This window comes from Cyprinus carpio, unplaced genomic scaffold (assembly GCF_018340385.1).
Source record: "Cyprinus carpio isolate SPL01 unplaced genomic scaffold, ASM1834038v1 S000006694, whole genome shotgun sequence".
Taxonomy (NCBI): Eukaryota; Metazoa; Chordata; class Actinopteri; order Cypriniformes; family Cyprinidae; genus Cyprinus; species Cyprinus carpio.
This window is the reverse complement of record NW_024879306.1, coordinates 54,531-72,571: the sequence shown is the minus strand read 5'-3', so window position 1 is coordinate 72,571 and position 18,041 is coordinate 54,531. Positions and strand designations below refer to the sequence as shown.

Genomic DNA, 18,041 nt, shown 5'->3' with positions numbered 1-18,041 from the left:
AAACACACACATGCACAATTATACACACTCAAATGGTATAACCATATATACAAAATGAGTCAGAAGTCTGAAATAAGAGGTTGAAATCAGATCAGACCCAGAAGGCTTAAACTCTGATAAAGCATTCCTGTTCATTTTTGTTACATTTTTATAGAATTTTAATCCTTTTTGTAACAAAATGCTTTGTGTTCAGGTTTGATTGTAGTAGTATGCAAACACTGACATTTCAGATCAATATTTCAAACAAAAATATAAAACTTGACAAAAAGTCCACAACTTAATATAAGTAAGCAATTATGTCTAAAAACAGATAGGGAATTCACAAGTGCTATATGGACATTTAGTGGTTACACCATGAAATTACATGTTTTTCTTTCTTTGCTCTCACCAGGTGGCGCTAATCTGCATTCAAAAACTGGATTTGAAAGGCCTACCCTGCGTCTCAGTGTGCCTACTTATACTACGCTCTTAAAGTATGTACTCTTTTGGTGAAGAAAAAGTACACACTTATGAGTGTGCAGTAGAAGAGTAGGCAATTAAGCTTTGGGACATACAATTGCGTCTTTAAAGGACCGCTCTGTCGCACCTGTTACACACCCCCGTCACTTCTGTAAACTGTCCTGTCAATCATCTTGTCACAGTTAACATCCTCAACATTTAATTTAATTTAACTACTTACCGTACTGGAGAGAAAATAAGTAACGTAAGGCTAGTTCGTTGATCTGTCAGTCGCGGGCCTTTCATGCGGAGAACTCTGCTTATTTTCTGCATTTAAAAGTTTACGACCAAATGGATGTTTATAAAAGTTCACATTGCTGTTGCAGATGAAATATAACACGGATAACAATAAATACATTTTTTTTTATTGTTGATTATTGTATATGTTGATTATTAGTAATTCAAACCCCTATTTGTAAACCGCTCTACCTAACAGTCGATCGCGCGCATCCGCCACGTTTGTAGTTTTTCTAACGCGTTTTATTCATGTTTGTAGTTCTGGACCGAATCCTTCGCAAAAGCAATGTACTTCAAAAATCGAGCTGAAATAGTAGATCATCTGGGGACTTTTGGCATACTCTTTTCAACATACCATGGTTTGGGACACACTTATTCTAATCTCACATACTATTTAGGATGGATAGTAGCCTATGAACATTGAGACGCAGGGCTAGTCTATATTTTAATCTGAAAAACTGCATTAATCGAAAAATAGTTTTGAAAATAATTTTTATTTTTTGTTACTATTTTCAATGTGAACTTTTTTCATAATTATTGCATATTCATAAGTAGGCCTACCATAAAATTTCCTTAAAATACAAACGAAAAGGGGTGGGGTAGTGGGGTACACGAGGCATTTCACGTGTCCGACTGCCAAATGAGGAGCGCACAAGGGTTAATTCCTATTTCTATAAAATTTTTAATGTCAAATTTATTTGGATTCTTTTTATTTCTTACATTTATTAAATTGAGTAGATCTTTAATGTCACTAATACTGTGCATTTGTTTCTCAAATAATCTTGACTCCAGAGTTTACGGGAATCCCCAAATGTGCTGCATGTACAGATCAGGAGGTGCACTGCAGATAACACTGTCTGAAAAACCAACGACTCACGTCATAGTAATCCCATGCCTCACGTCATTTGTGAGAACTGGAAATCACGACTCGGTCAGCCGTGGACATTACATCATAGCTGGTTATCCTGAGTTAAATACTGCGCGAGCAGTTCGCGCCGCATTCTTTGCGTCAGAGAAGGACAACTGATACGTGCACGGACGTTTCTCAGCAAGAGACAACAGACCACCGTCAGCAGGAGCTCGAGACTCCCTGTGATTAAGGTAAACCGTCGCTTTTGTTGTTATTATTATTTGTAGCTATTCTTAACAAAGGTATTGGGAAAGAGTGGCATTTAAGAATACATACTGTAGCATATAAATGCGCGTTTCATGGGCAAATGGTACCACTTTAATAACTTTAGCGTTCACAGATGTGTTCACATTCTTTCCTTCTACCATAAATTCTATAGATTAAACACATGTATGATGATTGAAAAATGTAAAAGTTAATTATAAACCAAAGGTTTTAAGATTATTATTGCAATAAAGGTCTTTTTTATGTCATATCAGCTCAGCTGAGAATAGTTTTCATTCATTTTTGATTAATTTTCATTATAATTTTTGGTTTTGCTGGTTGGGTGGAGCTGTGTGAATGTCTTTCTCAGACCTTGGATGTATTCCTGACTCAGGCCAGAGAAACGTGTCTATTTTTGGACTGCACTGACACACATTACTATTTTAAACAATACTGAAAAGTGCCCTTTTTTCTTTTCTTTTGTTTAACAAAAGTCTGCAGCGTCAGAGTGCAAAATCAATAGGCTAATGTTTACACAACCTACAAGAAGAAGTGAGAAATTATAATGAATTGTCATTGAGCAGCTTGCTGCTGCATCTTCCGCAAGTTTTGTGCACAAGTTTGGCATTATAACAGAGAATAACATTTCCATTGGTGCACTGCAAACTGGACGTTCTTCCATCACTGAGAGTTCCTTGTTATTTATTTGCCTGATTATAATGTAGTGAAAGAGAGCATAGTTTAAGTTCACCGGGTGGAGCCAAGAGTATCCTGTGGAAAATGTGGCTTTGCCTTCAGTATTTAAACCTATAGCGAGTAGCAATGGTTTGAATTAGGGGGAAAAATGTTTTAGAGCATATGAACAGTTTTGGATACTTATAGAAGTGAACTTATGGAAACATTCCATAGACAATTTGCTTCAGAAGCAATGTGTTTTGAACTACACTACGAATAGAGGTTTCTGGATAATATATCTAACATGGTTTCCATCGTAGCTTATAGCAGGCATAACTCAGAAACTCAGATTCTTAAAGTAATGAACTGCCATTTTAAAAAGCACATTACATTTGGTATTTAATCATACACAAGCTAAGAAAAGGCTAACATTAATTTGTTTCTTCTTAATTCTCTCTCCAGGTTCAAGACTATCATTCCACTGACAACCAGTAACTGATCAAATATGGGCAAAGTAAGCCAAAACGTTTTCATCAGTGCGTCTACTGCTTGCTTTATGTTGATGTAACGTTTGCAATTTGATCATGTAGTTAGAAAAATGGCCACAAAGACATGACCTTTGCCTTCTTTCTCTTGGAAACAAATCTAATTTCCATCTATTGTAGTTCAGGGAGTATAGGATATCACAGTTTTCTTTATGGAATCTCAGAGGTCAATGAATTGCTCATTAAAAAATTTGATCTGTTGAGAACACCACAATGCTGCATGTAGACCTGTGGTGGCTCAATGGTGTTATTTTTGAGTGTTTCATTTTTGATATCTTGTTTATATATAATTTTTTGAATAGTAACAAAACCCCACAACCCTGCGGAGGATAAATCGGTATGGAAAATGGATGAATAGTAGCAAAACTATTATTAAAGCACACTAATAATTTATCAAACATTATATATAAGTGATGATTGTAAAATGAAGCATCACAATTGTTATTGCTCTTATTAGGATTAGGGATATAAATAAACCTCTAGCCCTAAGTATTAAACCTTGTTTGTGCTATGCACATGAATAATACATCAAAGCATTTCTTATACTGTAGAAGTGGCCGGATGTTTGTTTGCTGAGATAGGTGTTGCTAGGGGTCTGTTGCTGTAGACGTGGAAACCTACAGCTGCTGTGTTGAGTGATAGCTGCTGGACAGGCCTTGAGCATGTGCACAGAAGCATGGGGGCGAGGACTCTGGCTCTGTGCCCTACTAAGACACGCCAGCAAGACCGTATAATGGGGAATAATTGTAGGGAGACAGTGAGTGCAGAGGAGCTTTGAAAATGCACATTCATGTAGTATTTATGCTCTGTCAGATGTGAGGTCTGCAGCTCTCTGAAGGAGAATGATCTCTCTATAGATTCAGCAGGATTGAAAGTGTAAGGTTACAGACATTTAAGATGCATACAGGCTTTCTGTCTCTCTAACTGACTTTTGCTGTTGACCATAACATACAACTGCTGCACTGACAGGTGTCAGCTGTCCACTCTATAGTCCCGCCTGGGTTTGGACTAAAGGCCAGATGAGGGAGAGTCTGATTGTTGGTGTAAAATTACATTTTGGGATTATATAAACACATAGCCTATCCCACCCATGAGCAACTTAAAATACATTTTTGAGTTCAGTATAATGTGTGAGACTGTAAAAGTTTATCTAAATGCACTGCAAAAAAATGGTCTTAATCAGTATTTTGTTTTAAGTAACAATGTCCAAACATTCTTAAAAACAAGATGAATTAAAGGTATTATAATTTTTTTTCTATTTATCATATACCACAGTTTCCACAAAAACAAAAGCAGCAGAACTGCTTTTAACATTAATAATATAAACAAATGTTTCTTGAGCACCAAATCAGTATATAAGAATGATTTCTGAAGGATGACACTGAAGACTGGAGTAACATCTGCAAAAATTCAGCTTTGCATCACAGGAATTTGTTGCATTTTAAAATTAAAACAGATATCTTAAATTTAGTCCTGTCAAACTGATTATTCGCGATTAATCGCATCCAAAACAAAAATTTGTGTTTACATAATATATGTGTGTATATATGTGTATAATTAAGACATTTGTAATACATATCTATACTTATGTATAATATAAATCATATATAAATATTAATATATACTATATATATTTATATTTGGAAAGTGTCTTGAAAAAGCAACTTTTAAAGGCTCTATATAAAATAAATGTATTATAAATAAATATATATATATATATATATATATATATATATATATATATATATATATATATATATATATATATATATATATATATATATATATATATACATGTATGTGTGTGTACTTATAAATATACACAGTACACACATATATTATGTAAACACAAACTTTTATTTTGGATGTGATTAATCACGATTAATTGATTTGACAGCACTACTTAAATTGCCTGTTTATTGTTTTGTTTTTTGATAAAGGCAAAATTTTGTATGTGTAAGATTTTTTTTTCTTGTTGTTTGGATGGATGTTTCAATATTTATGTAAAATTGTTTGGCTTTCTTCTTATGACAACAAAAGAAAACATTTTGAATGTTTATTATACATTGGGTTTGAGATTCATCTTGCGACTCTTGGTTCACCATTCAGTAAAATCAACAACTAAACATCTATAATTTTTGCTGTAGGAATTTAGAGGTACAATTGCAGATCAACCTGACTTTGATGCGGGCAGTGATGCAGAGGCCCTCTATAATGCCATGAAAGGCTTTGGTGAGTGACAGGACTCCTCAACTAGATATTTAATATAAAGCCAGTGGCTGCTATGATATGTCCATATAATCACTTAAAAGTATTCCCTGTTGTGTCACAGGAAGTGACAAGGAAGCCATCTTAGACCTGATTACCTCACGAAGCAATGCTCAGAGGCAGAAGATCCGTGCTGCCTACAAATCACAATATGGGAAGGTACTGGAAAATCTCCAGCAAACATTCAATAAATGGATAAAAGGCTTATAGAACAAAATGTGCTTTATCAAAAATACATTATTTTACAGGATTTAATTGATGATCTGAAATACGAGCTGACAGGGAAGTTTGAACGTCTGATTGTGGGTTTGATGAGAACTCCAGCCTATCATGATGCCAAAGAAATCAAGGATGCCATTAAGGTATGCAAGAATCTAGATGCTTTGAGAATTTGAGACTTTCAGTTAAAATGTGCAATGCTTGTCTGATTGCACTGAAATGTATTCAAATGCATGGCCTGCACAGATAATTGTATTCAGATAGATGTGTAATGCTGTAGTATTTCATTCTGTCTTTAATATTTTCTGAAAATATTTTGAATTAATATTATATATATATATTTTTTCAATCTAATAACAAAATGGGTACAGGATTTGTGGTACATACAATATTTATCTGTCAATCAGCTAAACGGAACAGAATAGTGACTAACAACCTCATCTCTAAGCATCATTCATTAAAAGACCAATTACAATATCGGCTATATCTCTGTTATTTACTGCATGTTTTGTCCTGTGAATCTGTTTTACTGTTGCTTTCATTAGGATACGGTAAGTGATTTTTCTTATTTAATTAAATGGTGATAGTTAGGCCAGTTCTTAAGGGACTGTTAACCATTTCATGATCCGTATGGCTGTGAAAATTAAAAAGGATTCAGCCAATCAGGACGTCAGTAATAGAAAACATGGAAAAAAAATTCTGACAGTCCCTTTGGAAAAGAAATAGATTTTCACATATTTAACATTTATTAATCACAAATGTAGAAACTGCTTTATTTCAATTCTTAATGGTGAGTTTACACTAAAATTTGCTGTTTATTGCTGATTTAAACTGCTTCCTGCAAATGCCTTGTTAGCATAAGAGACTGCAGGGTTTGAAAAATGTTAACTAACACTGTCCTATATGACAAAATAATCTTCTCTCATTTGAACACATATTCAGTGTTGTACTGTAATTTCTCTATGCCATTTCAGTAACTGCACTCATATCCATCTGAACAATTATACAAGCTGACTGTACATTATCCTCTACAAATAGATTTTCAAAATAAAGAGACAGAATATGTGATTTGTGCTCAGTAGTTGGCCTTCTTGCTGTGCTTTAAAGGGAGCAGGAACAGATGAGAAATGTTTGATTGAAATTCTCGCTTCAAGAACCAATGAGCAGATTCATAATCTGGTGGCAGCATACAAAGATGGTGAGTTTTTTTTTTACACAAGTTAAACAAGAAATTAAAGATTCTTTTGAACTGAGGCAAAGCCTGGCTCTGTGATTGTGTTCACAGCATATGGAAGAGACCTTGAAGAGGATGTTATAGGGGACACATCTGGACATTTTAGAAAGATGCTGATTGTTTTGCTTCAGGTGAGTCAAATATTGTATATGTTGATCTATGCACATATATCAAATCTATAGCTAAAGGTTTAGATATTTACAGTTTTAAAACCTTCATATTGTTGATTTTTGGAAACCCAGAAGACTTTTAAATTAAATTGTAGATCATTCACATTTTACATTTTTTATTTGTTTTTCCTGATTCTGCTTTATTTTAATATGGTTTAGTGACAAATGTAATGCGTTTATTATGGTCTCCATTTTTTGTGTTTAATAATGGTGATTGTCTCATTTCTTAGGGGACCAGAGAGGAAGATGATGTTGTTAGTGAAGACCTCGTGGAGCAAGATGCTCAAGTGAGTGTGAATATTAAAATATTAGACTTAGAACTAGCTATAAAATACAATCTGTTTCAAACACATCACTGGATAAATTATACTATAGTATGGTATTAGTATAGTATTTATATACAAATATATTATGTTGATTCTGATTGGTCTGTTGTGACTGTTCAGTGGTCAAATGTTTTTTACAATGAGTGTCTAACTCTACAGTCTCTTTCTTCTCACATAAAGAAAATAAAACTTATCTGAATATTCTATGCGTATTTACATATTTATTTGACTCTTTAGTGCATAAAGGCAACAGGAAAACTATGCAGTATAATAACATGCCCTACCATGCAACATAGCTAGTGTGTTTTTGACCTCCTGACTTGCATCTTGAGAGAATGATTGTGTTTGTAATCTCACTGTAGGACCTGTATGACGCAGGAGAGGCACAGTGGGGCACAGACGAGGCCAAATTCATCATGCTGCTGGGAAACCGAAGTGTGACCCATTTGCAGTTGGGTATGAGAACTGCAGCCACACACTGGACGCAGAGATTTCTGCTGACTAACACCCCTCCTCCACTACACAATCTCTCTTCTGTGTCTTTAGCACTCCTCAGTGCATCGCCGATTAGATTTAACCATCAGGTTGCTGCTTTTAAAATCCAAAAGCGTAATGCAACAAGCAAAACAACTGTACAATGACCTAAAATGTGAAAAAAAAGTGTTGTGACATACAGCCAAGTATGGTGACCCATACTCAGAATTTGTGCTCTGCTTTTAACCCATCCAAAGTGCACACACACAGCAGTGAACACACACACACCGTGAACACACACCCAGAGCAGTGGGCAGCCATTAATGCTGTGGTGCCCAGGGAGCAGTTGGGGGTTAAGTGCCTTGCTCAAGGGCACCTCAGTCATGGTATTGCCGGCCCGAGACTCGAACCCACAATCTTAAGATTAGAAGTCAAACTCTCCAACCACTAGGCCACGACTTCCCCTAAATAATAATTAATGAATTTAGATTATTAATGGTTAAAATTCATTGCAATATTCGGATCACCTGATGTAATATGTATAAATTCTGTGTGACGTAACAGCAAATGTATAACTGTGTTTTTCAGTATTTGATGAATACGAGAAAATTGCTGAGAAGTCCATTGAGGACAGTATTAAGAGTGAGCTCTCCGGAGACTTTGAAAGACTGATGTTGGCTGTTGGTAAGCTTTGGCACCATGCAATCAATACCTGAAAACTCACTGCTGCATTTTCTCTAAGATCTGCTTTTTTCTTTATCTCCCATAGTTCAGTGCATCAGAAGTAAGCCCATGTTCTTCGCCAAATGCCTTTACAAATCCATGAAGGTAGTGTTACATGTTATTATGAATCGTAATGGAGTAAAATTGCTTTTATCAACGCATTGTCATTTTTCCCATCTGTTTGCAGGGCCTGGGCACAGCTGATAACACTCTGATCCGCATTATGGTCTCCCGCTCTGAAACTGACATGCTGGACATCAGAGAGTGCTTCAGATTGCGCTATGAGAAATCTCTGTACAATATGATTCAGGTGCGAACACATCAGAATCCGGAGTTTTCTTCATTCTCTCAGCCCATTATGTGCATTATATTTATCATTATTTGAAATCATTTCCAATAGTAAAGCTTTTCTCCTTGACCTTATAAATGCATGTGTCATGGAGTTACCATAGGAAATACAGTATGGTTTATAGCATGTGGTCGGTGCATTCTTACATTGATGGCTCATATTTTAAATGTAACCCACAGTGTACACATTGTGTGTGTTTGTAAATAAAATAGTAAACAATATTCTACCATGTGTTAACCCAACAGGATGATACATCTGGGGAGTACAAGCGCACCCTGCTGAAACTGTGTGGAGGAGATGATGAGTAAGCATTTATAAGGGTCTTAAAGTGTGTCATTTTATTGCATTTAAAAAATCCTACCTTTATATGCAGAGATAACTATAAGTGAGCCATTCAAACGCCGATTCCTCTCAAAAACTTAAAGGGATAGTTCACCAAAAAATTTACATTCTGTTATTAATTACATACCCTCATGGCGAGCTCTTGGATTTCATCAAAAATATCTTATTTGTTATCTATACTTTCTTTAAATGTTCTTTCAATGCATGCTACTGTTCAAAGGTTTGAGGTCAACATTTTTTTATGTTTTTCTTATGTTAGTCTCTTATACTCACCAATGCTGCATTTATTTGATGAAACATACAGTAAAACAGTAATACTTTGAAATATTATCACAGTTTGATTTTCTATTTGAATAGAAAATTTAATTTATTCCTGGCACAGCTAAATTTTTAGCATCCATTACTCCAATCTTCAGTGTCACATGACATCATTCTAATCTGCTGATTTAGTGCTCAAGAAACATTTCTTATTATTATCAATGTTGAAAATAGTTGTGCTGCTTAATATTTTTGTGGAAGCCATGATACTTTTTTTTTTTTTTAGGATTCTTTGATGAATAGAAAGTTCAAAAGAACAGCAATAATTTGAAATAGAAATCTTTTGTAACATTATAAATGTATATTTTGATCAATTTAATGCATCCTTGCTGACCCCAAACTTTCAAACAGTGGTGTATTTATATACTCTACCTCCATAACATACTTTATTATATCATTTAGATGTTCTTGCAGATTTCAGTAAACCAGGGCCAGAGATCAAGAATTGAAGCTATTTTGTTTTTGTCAAGCCCTCAATCCACACATTGTTATTTTGTCAGCACAAAAGGCTAAAGAGCTGTTTGTTTCTCAGCATTGCAGGGGAGTTCTTCCCAGAGGCTGCTCAGATAGCCTACAAGATGTGGGAAACCAGCAGCATGACCAAAGTCCAGGTTGGAGACCCCCACGTGCATCATATTACTCTCTGCTCCGGCCAAGCTAGAGTTGATAACTGTGTCATGCACCCTAAACATACAGCAGAGCTTTTGTCTGTGCACAGATAGCATCTGAATGCCACTCGGTTTTGCTAATCAGAGTCTTGATTTGCAGCCAGTTGCTGTGACACTTTTCCAGTCACTCCATCCCACAGAGATCTCAGTGTGTCTGTATGTGTGCTTGTGCTGCTGCTGTGAAGTTGCTGTGTTAATCAGTTTTACAAATATGCACTGATAGATCAATGTTAAAGAGTGTGCGAAGTCATTTCATCTTTCCTATCCATCACTAGTTACGAGGAACTGTGCGACCATATCAAAATTTTGACCCTGCAAGTGATGCTAAAGCTCTGAGAAAAGCAATGAAGGGATTTGGTGCGTAAAAACACAGTATGTTATGGTTAATAGAATGGATTAGCCAAAGATACTAAGAATTGCAAATATAATATATGATTTCCTGTTTATTTTTCAGGAACTGATGAAGATACAATTATTGACAATGTGACGCAAAGGAGCAATGCACAGAGACAGGAGATCAGACGGATCTTTAAATCTCTTTTTGGACGGGTACGACACTGTCCTGCCTAGTTTTGTTAGCAGTTGAGCAGAGTGCATTACTGTGGTTACTGTAAATGTGTATGCATTTGGTATTTTGCTGATTTATAAAGTTGTTTTCCATCAGGATCTCATGGCTGACCTAAAATCAGAACTGTCCAAAAACCTCGAAAGACTCATCCTGGGTCTCATGATGACTCCAGCAGAGTTTGACGCTAAGATGATGAAGAAAGCCATGGAGGTACAGAGAATAAAATTGTAAAATTGCACAATGGAACCAAACATAGAAAAGGCTGTCTCATCATTTAAGGAGATCGACCTGCTTTGCCATTACCCTGGTGTTCGTTTGTTCAGTGGGGGTCAGTGACCTGTCCAAACTAGAGCAGAGACAATAGTCTGTTTTTACATGGACTGTTTGTTTGCCAATGTTGCTTTCATGTTGAGTTTTACTGGGTTAGTAAAGAAATGAAGTTAAATGCAGTGATTTAGTAATATGCATATGAGTTTACATATAATAATCTAAAGCAGTTTGGTATGAAATACCATGTTCATGCTTAAATAGATGCTTGTTAATGCTTAAATAGATGTATTGTACTTTTTTGTACACTCTTAGAAATAAAGGTACAAAAGTTGTCACTGGGACGGTACCTTTTCAAAAGTCACACCTTTGTACCTAAAGAGTCCATATTGGTACCTTAAAGGTACATATTAGTACCTAAGGAGAACATAGTACCAAAGAGGTACAGCTCTTTGTACCCTTTTTTCTGAGAGTGTATGTATTTTTTTTTTAATAGGGCGCAGGGACTGATGAACATTCATTGATTGAGATCCTGGTCACTAGGAGCAACCAGGAGATTCAGGAGATGTGTGCCGCCTATAAGAATGGTGAATAAAAACCTTGCTGTATAGTTAATAATGCATTGTCCAGCAGGTGGCGCCATTTATCTAGGCTAAACATAGATAAAGCTCTGTGTAATGAGGCATTTACTACAGTTTGAAGAATCGTTTATTTACAGATCTCTGTATCACTGTATGTCTAACCATATACATTAATTTTCCTTTGCATAGCCTATAAAAAAAGTTTGGAGGATGCCATCGCATCAGAAACGTCTGGGAAATTCAAACGGATCCTGATATCTTTGGCACAGGTACATCTACACAGTTCTTGCATCCAAACACTGGCTCACAGTTCATACTTTATGTTTTATAAACTCATATTTTGCTGTAATCTGATGGTGTTTGTCAGGGAGCCCGTGAGGAGGGCCCAGCGGACATGGCCAGGGCCTTGGAAGATGCCCAAGTAAGTGTGAAATACTTATAAAACACTATGTCACCTGTCTTTCGTTTACCAAATATAAAGGTAATGCCAGAGTATTATCATAAGATTTTGTTTTTCTGTTTAATTTAAGAGTTGGCAGATGCATGCAATTCAGAGTCCGATGACATGGAGGACAAGTTCATGAGTATTCTGTGCACAAGGAGTTTTCCTCACCTGAGGAGAGGTAATGCAAACACGTGTTTGCTACTGGTACACATGCTAATACATGTTTTTTCATGAACGCTCCAGCCAACATTCACTATATCCCCTCCAGTGTTCCAGGAATTTGTGAGGTGCAGCAACAAAGATATCGAACAGACCATAAAGAAGGAGATGTCAGGAGACTTTAAAAATGCCATGTTTGCTATTGGTAAGAACTTTGTCATGACAATGACCAAGCATTGAAGCATTGAACCAAAGTTCAGCATACTATCAAAATTAGTTGTGATTGAATGACGAGGCAGTCATTAAATTTAATATTAAATTATATTATTAAATTAAACTATTTATACACTTTTAGCATTTATTCATATTTTAAATTAGCTTTTCTTTGTATATTTTTGAAGTTTTTAGTCAATTTTGTTATGTGCTTTATAATTTTTTTATATATTTTTTTTAATAGTTCCATTAGCTTTAATTTGTTTTTTATTTCAGTTTTAGTTTTAGTAGTTTTTATACTTCATTGCATTTTAAATTAAAACTTATTTCAGTTAGTTGCCAAGACAACATTTCTGAAGTTTTTTCATCTGATATTAAAATGTATTTATTTTAATTTATTTTAGCTTTATTTCAATTAACAAAACAATTTTTTTTTTAAGTTTTTTAAAAGTATATTTATATTTAGTTAACAATAACAACACTTGGTCAGGGTAATGCCACATTTAATTTAAGGCTGTGAGTGATAAAAGTACAGTGCATTCAACGGAATGTACTGTTAATCAACAACAAACATCATCTAAAAAAACAACTTAAAGAAAAAAAAAAAACCTACAACATACAAAAACAACATAAAACAGTAAAGAAAGCAATGAAAATTACATGATCTAGGACCTTTATACACAGTGTCCCACTGTAAAGACTGTAAGTCTATCCTTCAAAGCCTTGTTTTTTTCCTCCGCATTAAATTCAATATTGTGTCTAACCTGATTAAGGATTATAACAAAGCTGCAGACATTGTATACATGCAGTAAAACTGCTACTCGTTTTATATGCGAAGAGGTCATCTTAAAGTCTTAAAAATAATTAAATGATGCCTCTATTTTCTAACACAACATCTTGACCAATGTTATGAGTGTATAATATGACTCCTTTAACAATTACATTAGCAAGCAGTGACATTTATGATCACGTTTTACATACAAAAAGATCATACATTTTTATATTTTCCAGTGCGGAGTGTGAAGAATCAGCCATCCTACTTTGCTGACCGATTGTACAAAGCCATGAAGGGTAAAAGTGCATTGTTATGAAATACACTTCCCTCAACATCTGTCTCGAAACAGGAGGAACAATCTCAAACAGCTGATTTAGGCCGAGAACATGACATCAGTCAACTCAAAGTCAAAGTCAAAAATCACAACTCAGGTTTCTTTAATATCTTATTTTTTTTCTCTTAGACAGCATTGATATAAAGTGAGAGCAAATGGAGATTTTTGTTTAAGGCTCGCCAGAAATCGCACAGACATTTCAATAATGTCTCAAACTCTGGCCAGATTTGATATGCTACAAGCAAAAGACATTTCTCATGATTTTTCATCCAAAGCTCAATGATCTGACCTATACTATCCACATTCATTTTATAGCTCTTACTACTCTGACTCTTACTGTCTCATTAGAAAAATCTGAGTTGACACTGAAATAAAACATAACTGAGGACTCAAATAAGTCTCCTGGGCTGATCTCTGAGCAAAATCTTTACTCTGTGTGATGAATTACAGACACTGATTAAAATCATGCTTTACTGAGCAAGTCGCTCACTATGAACTGAAACTTGTTTTATGCTCTTAGTTTTTGAGGGCTAAACACACTTATGTAAAGCAACAGTCATGTAGAGCTCATCTGATGACGGCGTATCTGTGCCAGCAATGGTTCTCAGGCTTGATTATGAGTCACAGGCCCAGTGATGAGCATCTGCACTATTGCTGATGCTTTGCTTCATAAGCATCGCACAGATCAGCGGTCAGGCCAGAGTTTCCTAAGTGCTGTGACTTTCCCTGCAGGGCCTGGGAACAGACGACAGGGCTCTGATCCGTATCATGGTGTCCCGCTCTGAGATTGACCTCTTCAACATCCGCAAAGAGTTCAAAGAAACCCATGAAGCCTCTTTGCATGAATTCATCCAGGTAGAAATGCTTGTTGTAAGTTGTGTGTTCCTTCTAATACATACTGCATGCATTTGTGCATGTGTTACTCTGGTGCGATCAGACGAAAAGAGAGTTGTGTAGATATTGTGTTTTGTCTTACTGTAGGTGTTGCACATCCTCTTTTGGTTAAGTGGAGGGGAACAGAGTGTTTGACAGGTTCCTGCGGTGTACTCGCTCGACTCAGCTGTTTAGGAATTCCCCCTGCATGCTTGACTTCCTCTCAGTGTGCTGAATCTGATTGGTGGAGAGAATGGAGACAGGAAGTGTTCAATAACAGGTCTATACTGGCTCTGTAGTCAAAACTCCCTTTAGAGATCAATAACAACAATAAATTATACATTATGCCTTTTTTGGGCTTATTTTGCTATTAGTTGGGCCAGTAGGCAAATAAACCAACCGCAAAACAAGCTAATGCATCATTTAAATTCAAATCATATATATATACAGTATATACGTATATACATATACTGTATATATATAAAAATAAAAAATAACAGCATGATTTATTTTTAGGTGCTTGCAGATAAAGCATGCTGAGAACAAGTCTCTGTGTGTGTGTTTTTAAGGTGTGTGTCAAAAGATTTATTGTTTTGTAGAATGGCATGGTTTCGTAGCATTTTCATTCACATTTTCAAACATTATTTCCATGGAAATGCACTTAAGTCATGGGGAAGTCGTGGCCTAGTGGTTAGAGAGTTTGACTCCTAACCCTAGGGTTGTGGGTTCGAGTCTCGGGCCGGCAATACCACGACTGAGGTGCCCTTGAGCAAGGCACCCGGGCGCCGCAGCATAAATGGCTGCCCGCTGCCCCACTGTGTTCATGGTGTGTGTGTGTTCACTGCTGTATGTCACGTCACTATAAAGGAAGGAAAGGGATCTGTTGATCTCGCTGCTCATACAGTTATTATGAAAGTTTATACAAAATGCTCTGTAATTACATAATGCAGTGAATTTCATAATGGCTTAATATCATTATGCAACACAAAAACTTCCACTGATATGATTACGATGTACGTTCCCAAGTTACTGGTTATGTTTTTATTCCAAAATGTTTGGTCTCACCAAATCCTATTATTTTTTTCAGGGTGACACATCAGGAGACTATCGTAAAAACCCCTTTTGATTATCTGGTGGAGGTGAGGATTAGAACACTGTCCATTGTCCTGGATCTGTTACATGATCTTCATGTCTAGTAACTAGTGCACTGTGTACCCATTTGTTGTTTGTGAGATGCTAGTCCAACATACAGTCTTTGTGCCCTCTGCTGCTGCTGCTGCCATGCCTATGCCAAGCTAATGTGTAAATGACCTATGCAGAAGCCACACCTTGTCCTACTTTTGAAGTCGTGCACTAAACACGTTTTTTTTTTTTTTTTTTTTTTACAGTTTAAAGCAGTTTTTATTGTGTTACCGTGCTACTAGTGCATTATTTGTTACCCAAAATCCTGTTTAAATTGATCACCCCAGAAATAAAAGACGTGATGGTGTTTCAGTTTGTGTTGTTAAATGGTCACCAATGTTGTTGTTTTTTAATACCAAAAGTTGCTTTAAATCAAGTACAAAATGTGGTGATATGCCTCTAAACACAGTAGCAAAATTATTTATCATACAAAAGTCAACAAATAAAATTAATTACTATAGGTTCGGTCACAATGTATGTTGCTCAGCGAGTTTTCATAGGTGAAATCCAGTCATTTCCACATGATTAGGAATTTCGGTTCAGGGCAAAATATTCCCACACGTAGTTTTGCAACAGGTTTAAGTTGGTCACAACTTAGCTTACACTGTTCACAAATAGACAATGGACCACACCTTTAGTATTTGCATGAATTGCATAGGCTCATCGATTTGCACAATTATTATTATGATATAATCTAGGCTGAATAGGAAAACTGACAATTTAGTTTTTTAAGGCCCATTCACTCCATGGATGATAACTGTAACAATAAAGATGTAGTTTTTTAAAAACTATTCTGAATTTTAAAAGAATAAAGTTGAGTCCACACCACAACTATAATGATAACGACACAGAGGAAAGAAATTGTTGGAGTCACTTTCAGAATGATTTTTCTTCCCAGCTGATGAACACTAAAAACTTTGACAGCCAGTCAGAATCTATCCTGCTTTCTCCAGCATTTAATGCAACAGAACATTGTGGACGCCTAATTTAGTTAATGTTACAGTTATCGTTCTTGGTGTGAACAGGCATTTAATGATGTAGCAGTCAATATTTCCCCCCAAAAAAGATCAAAGCTCAGATCAAGTTTATGCTCACTTAAGGAAAAATCTTGTTTTTATGTAGAATGGGTCATATATTCTTTTATTCTGTGTAGTTAGTGCATGTGACAAATGAATTTTCCATTGACAACAGAAGATATAGGAAAAACTTTTTTCTACTTTTTAAAAATTAGGCAGTTTTGATCTTCTCCCTGTGCTTGATTATATAAGTAGTTGCATTTAATTTTTTGCATTTTCTACTGATGTTTGTGACCCTTTGATCCAATTTTCAGTAAAAAAAAAATCGAAAACCACTGACCTAAAACATCAAGTATTTCTTTCAACAGAGGAAGGTTTTCACATCCTTATTTTCATTAGTGGTCTGAATTTGATTGGCCCAGATCAGTCATTAACTTTATTTACATTACAGACGCACATAAGGAATTTCCCTCCTGTTGTAATCTATGTAACTCTGTTCTGAATAGGAAATATATGGTAATAAACTGCAGATGGTAAATGTGATATTTGATGTTCGGTAGATTTCATATACTTTTCAAAAGATAAATCATGCATTATGATGTTGATCTAAAAAGCAAAATGATGTTCTAAAAATGAAGAGAAAAAACATAGGGCTTGATACATGCTACTTGCTGAACCTTAGTGTCTGCCCTAAATACATTGCATTTATTGGATTTATCGATGCACATCACACCTTAATTACATATCATGTTCCATTTTCGAGAGATTTATTTTATTTTTTAATTTTTTTGAAAATTGAACTTCAATGCATTTTTCTGTTCTCTTGGGCTTCGCACCAGTTTCAAGAGAGGTTTCCCATTTAGCAGACAGCAACAGTATTGTCATCTGCTGATTTCAGGGTGTGAGTAGAGGCATTGATGGGTCTTCTTCCGTACAACGGCCTTCCTATGTCAAAAATGAGCCTTCAAACCATCAATTCATTATACTCTTGTCTGCATCTATGTGTATATGTGCGTGCACGCTTGTGTTCGTGTGTGTGTGTGCAGACATGCCATTGTGTGAGTGCAGCTGTTGTCAGGCCATCTTTAGTTAAAAGAGGAAAGAAGAAAAAAGCTTGTGGGGCTAGGAAATCCCCTGCAAGTAGACCAACATCCTAGTCACCATCGATGATGTCTGCAATAGCAATAACATTGTTAAATTCAGAACAAAACATCAAATACATTATCATCATAATGACATTTTCGACCGTGTGAACAGTTGCACATGCAAAAGTAAAGACAAAACTGAACAATCCAGGGTGTTACGAGATGCTTAATGTCAGAGGTAACAAAAGGTTACTATGCAGACAACACTTAAACAGCATAACATTGTGCATTTCTAAGTGTACTGTCTGCTTTTGATTTTTACAAAAGCTGCATGCAGTTTTGCATTTAAGAATATAAGGTTATTTGTCAGTGCACTTTCCGTT

General features: G+C 35.7%; 2 protein-coding genes across 3 annotated transcripts; both read left to right on the top strand.

Moving 5' to 3' along the window:
- The first annotated feature begins 1,536 nt into the window (after window positions 1-1,536).
- On the top strand, window positions 1,537-10,745 carry LOC122134579 (annexin A6-like). Of its 2 annotated transcripts, XM_042755379.1 has the most exons (17): window positions 1,537-1,836; window positions 2,987-3,038; window positions 5,217-5,301; window positions 5,402-5,496; window positions 5,586-5,699; window positions 6,102-6,107; window positions 6,664-6,754; window positions 6,842-6,921; window positions 7,191-7,247; window positions 7,649-7,742; window positions 8,349-8,444; window positions 8,530-8,588; window positions 8,671-8,793; window positions 9,078-9,136; window positions 10,025-10,103; window positions 10,436-10,517; window positions 10,615-10,745. In XM_042755379.1, the coding sequence occupies exons 2-17, from the start codon at window positions 3,030-3,032 to the stop codon at window positions 10,728-10,730; spliced, it is 1,245 nt and encodes a 414-aa protein (XP_042611313.1). In that variant the 5' UTR covers window positions 1,537-1,836; window positions 2,987-3,029; the 3' UTR covers window positions 10,731-10,745. The 2 variants fall into 2 exon arrangements, with proteins under 2 accessions (XP_042611313.1, XP_042611314.1); XM_042755380.1 differs by lacking the exon at window positions 6,102-6,107 and having other exon boundaries at window positions 1,540-1,836.
- A 50-nt stretch (window positions 10,746-10,795) lies between these two features.
- Window positions 10,796-14,910, top strand: LOC122134555 (annexin A6-like). Its single transcript, XM_042755381.1, has 9 exons — window positions 10,796-10,938; window positions 11,492-11,582; window positions 11,766-11,845; window positions 11,944-11,997; window positions 12,106-12,199; window positions 12,290-12,385; window positions 13,405-13,464; window positions 14,236-14,372; window positions 14,484-14,910. The coding sequence occupies exons 1-9, from the start codon at window positions 10,831-10,833 to the stop codon at window positions 14,529-14,531; spliced, it is 768 nt and encodes a 255-aa protein (XP_042611315.1). The 5' UTR covers window positions 10,796-10,830; the 3' UTR covers window positions 14,532-14,910.
- The last annotated feature ends 3,131 nt before the right edge of the window (window positions 14,911-18,041 follow it).

Bases quoted from the DNA above. Each gene is read 5' to 3' on its own strand.
- LOC122134579 (XM_042755379.1), top strand. The intron at 8,794-9,077 runs GTGCGAACACAT...TTAACCCAACAG, and splicing joins CTCTGTACAATATGATTCAG to GATGATACATCTGGGGAGTA. The intron at 9,137-10,024 runs GTAAGCATTTAT...TTTGTTTCTCAG, and splicing joins CTGTGTGGAGGAGATGATGA to CATTGCAGGGGAGTTCTTCC.
- LOC122134555 (XM_042755381.1), top strand. From the start codon at position 10,831: ATGGCTGACCTAAAATCAGAACTGTCCAAAAACCTCGAAAGACTCATC. The intron at 11,583-11,765 runs GTGAATAAAAAC...TCCTTTGCATAG, and splicing joins GTGTGCCGCCTATAAGAATG to CCTATAAAAAAAGTTTGGAG. The intron at 12,200-12,289 runs GTAATGCAAACA...TATCCCCTCCAG, and splicing joins TTTTCCTCACCTGAGGAGAG to TGTTCCAGGAATTTGTGAGG.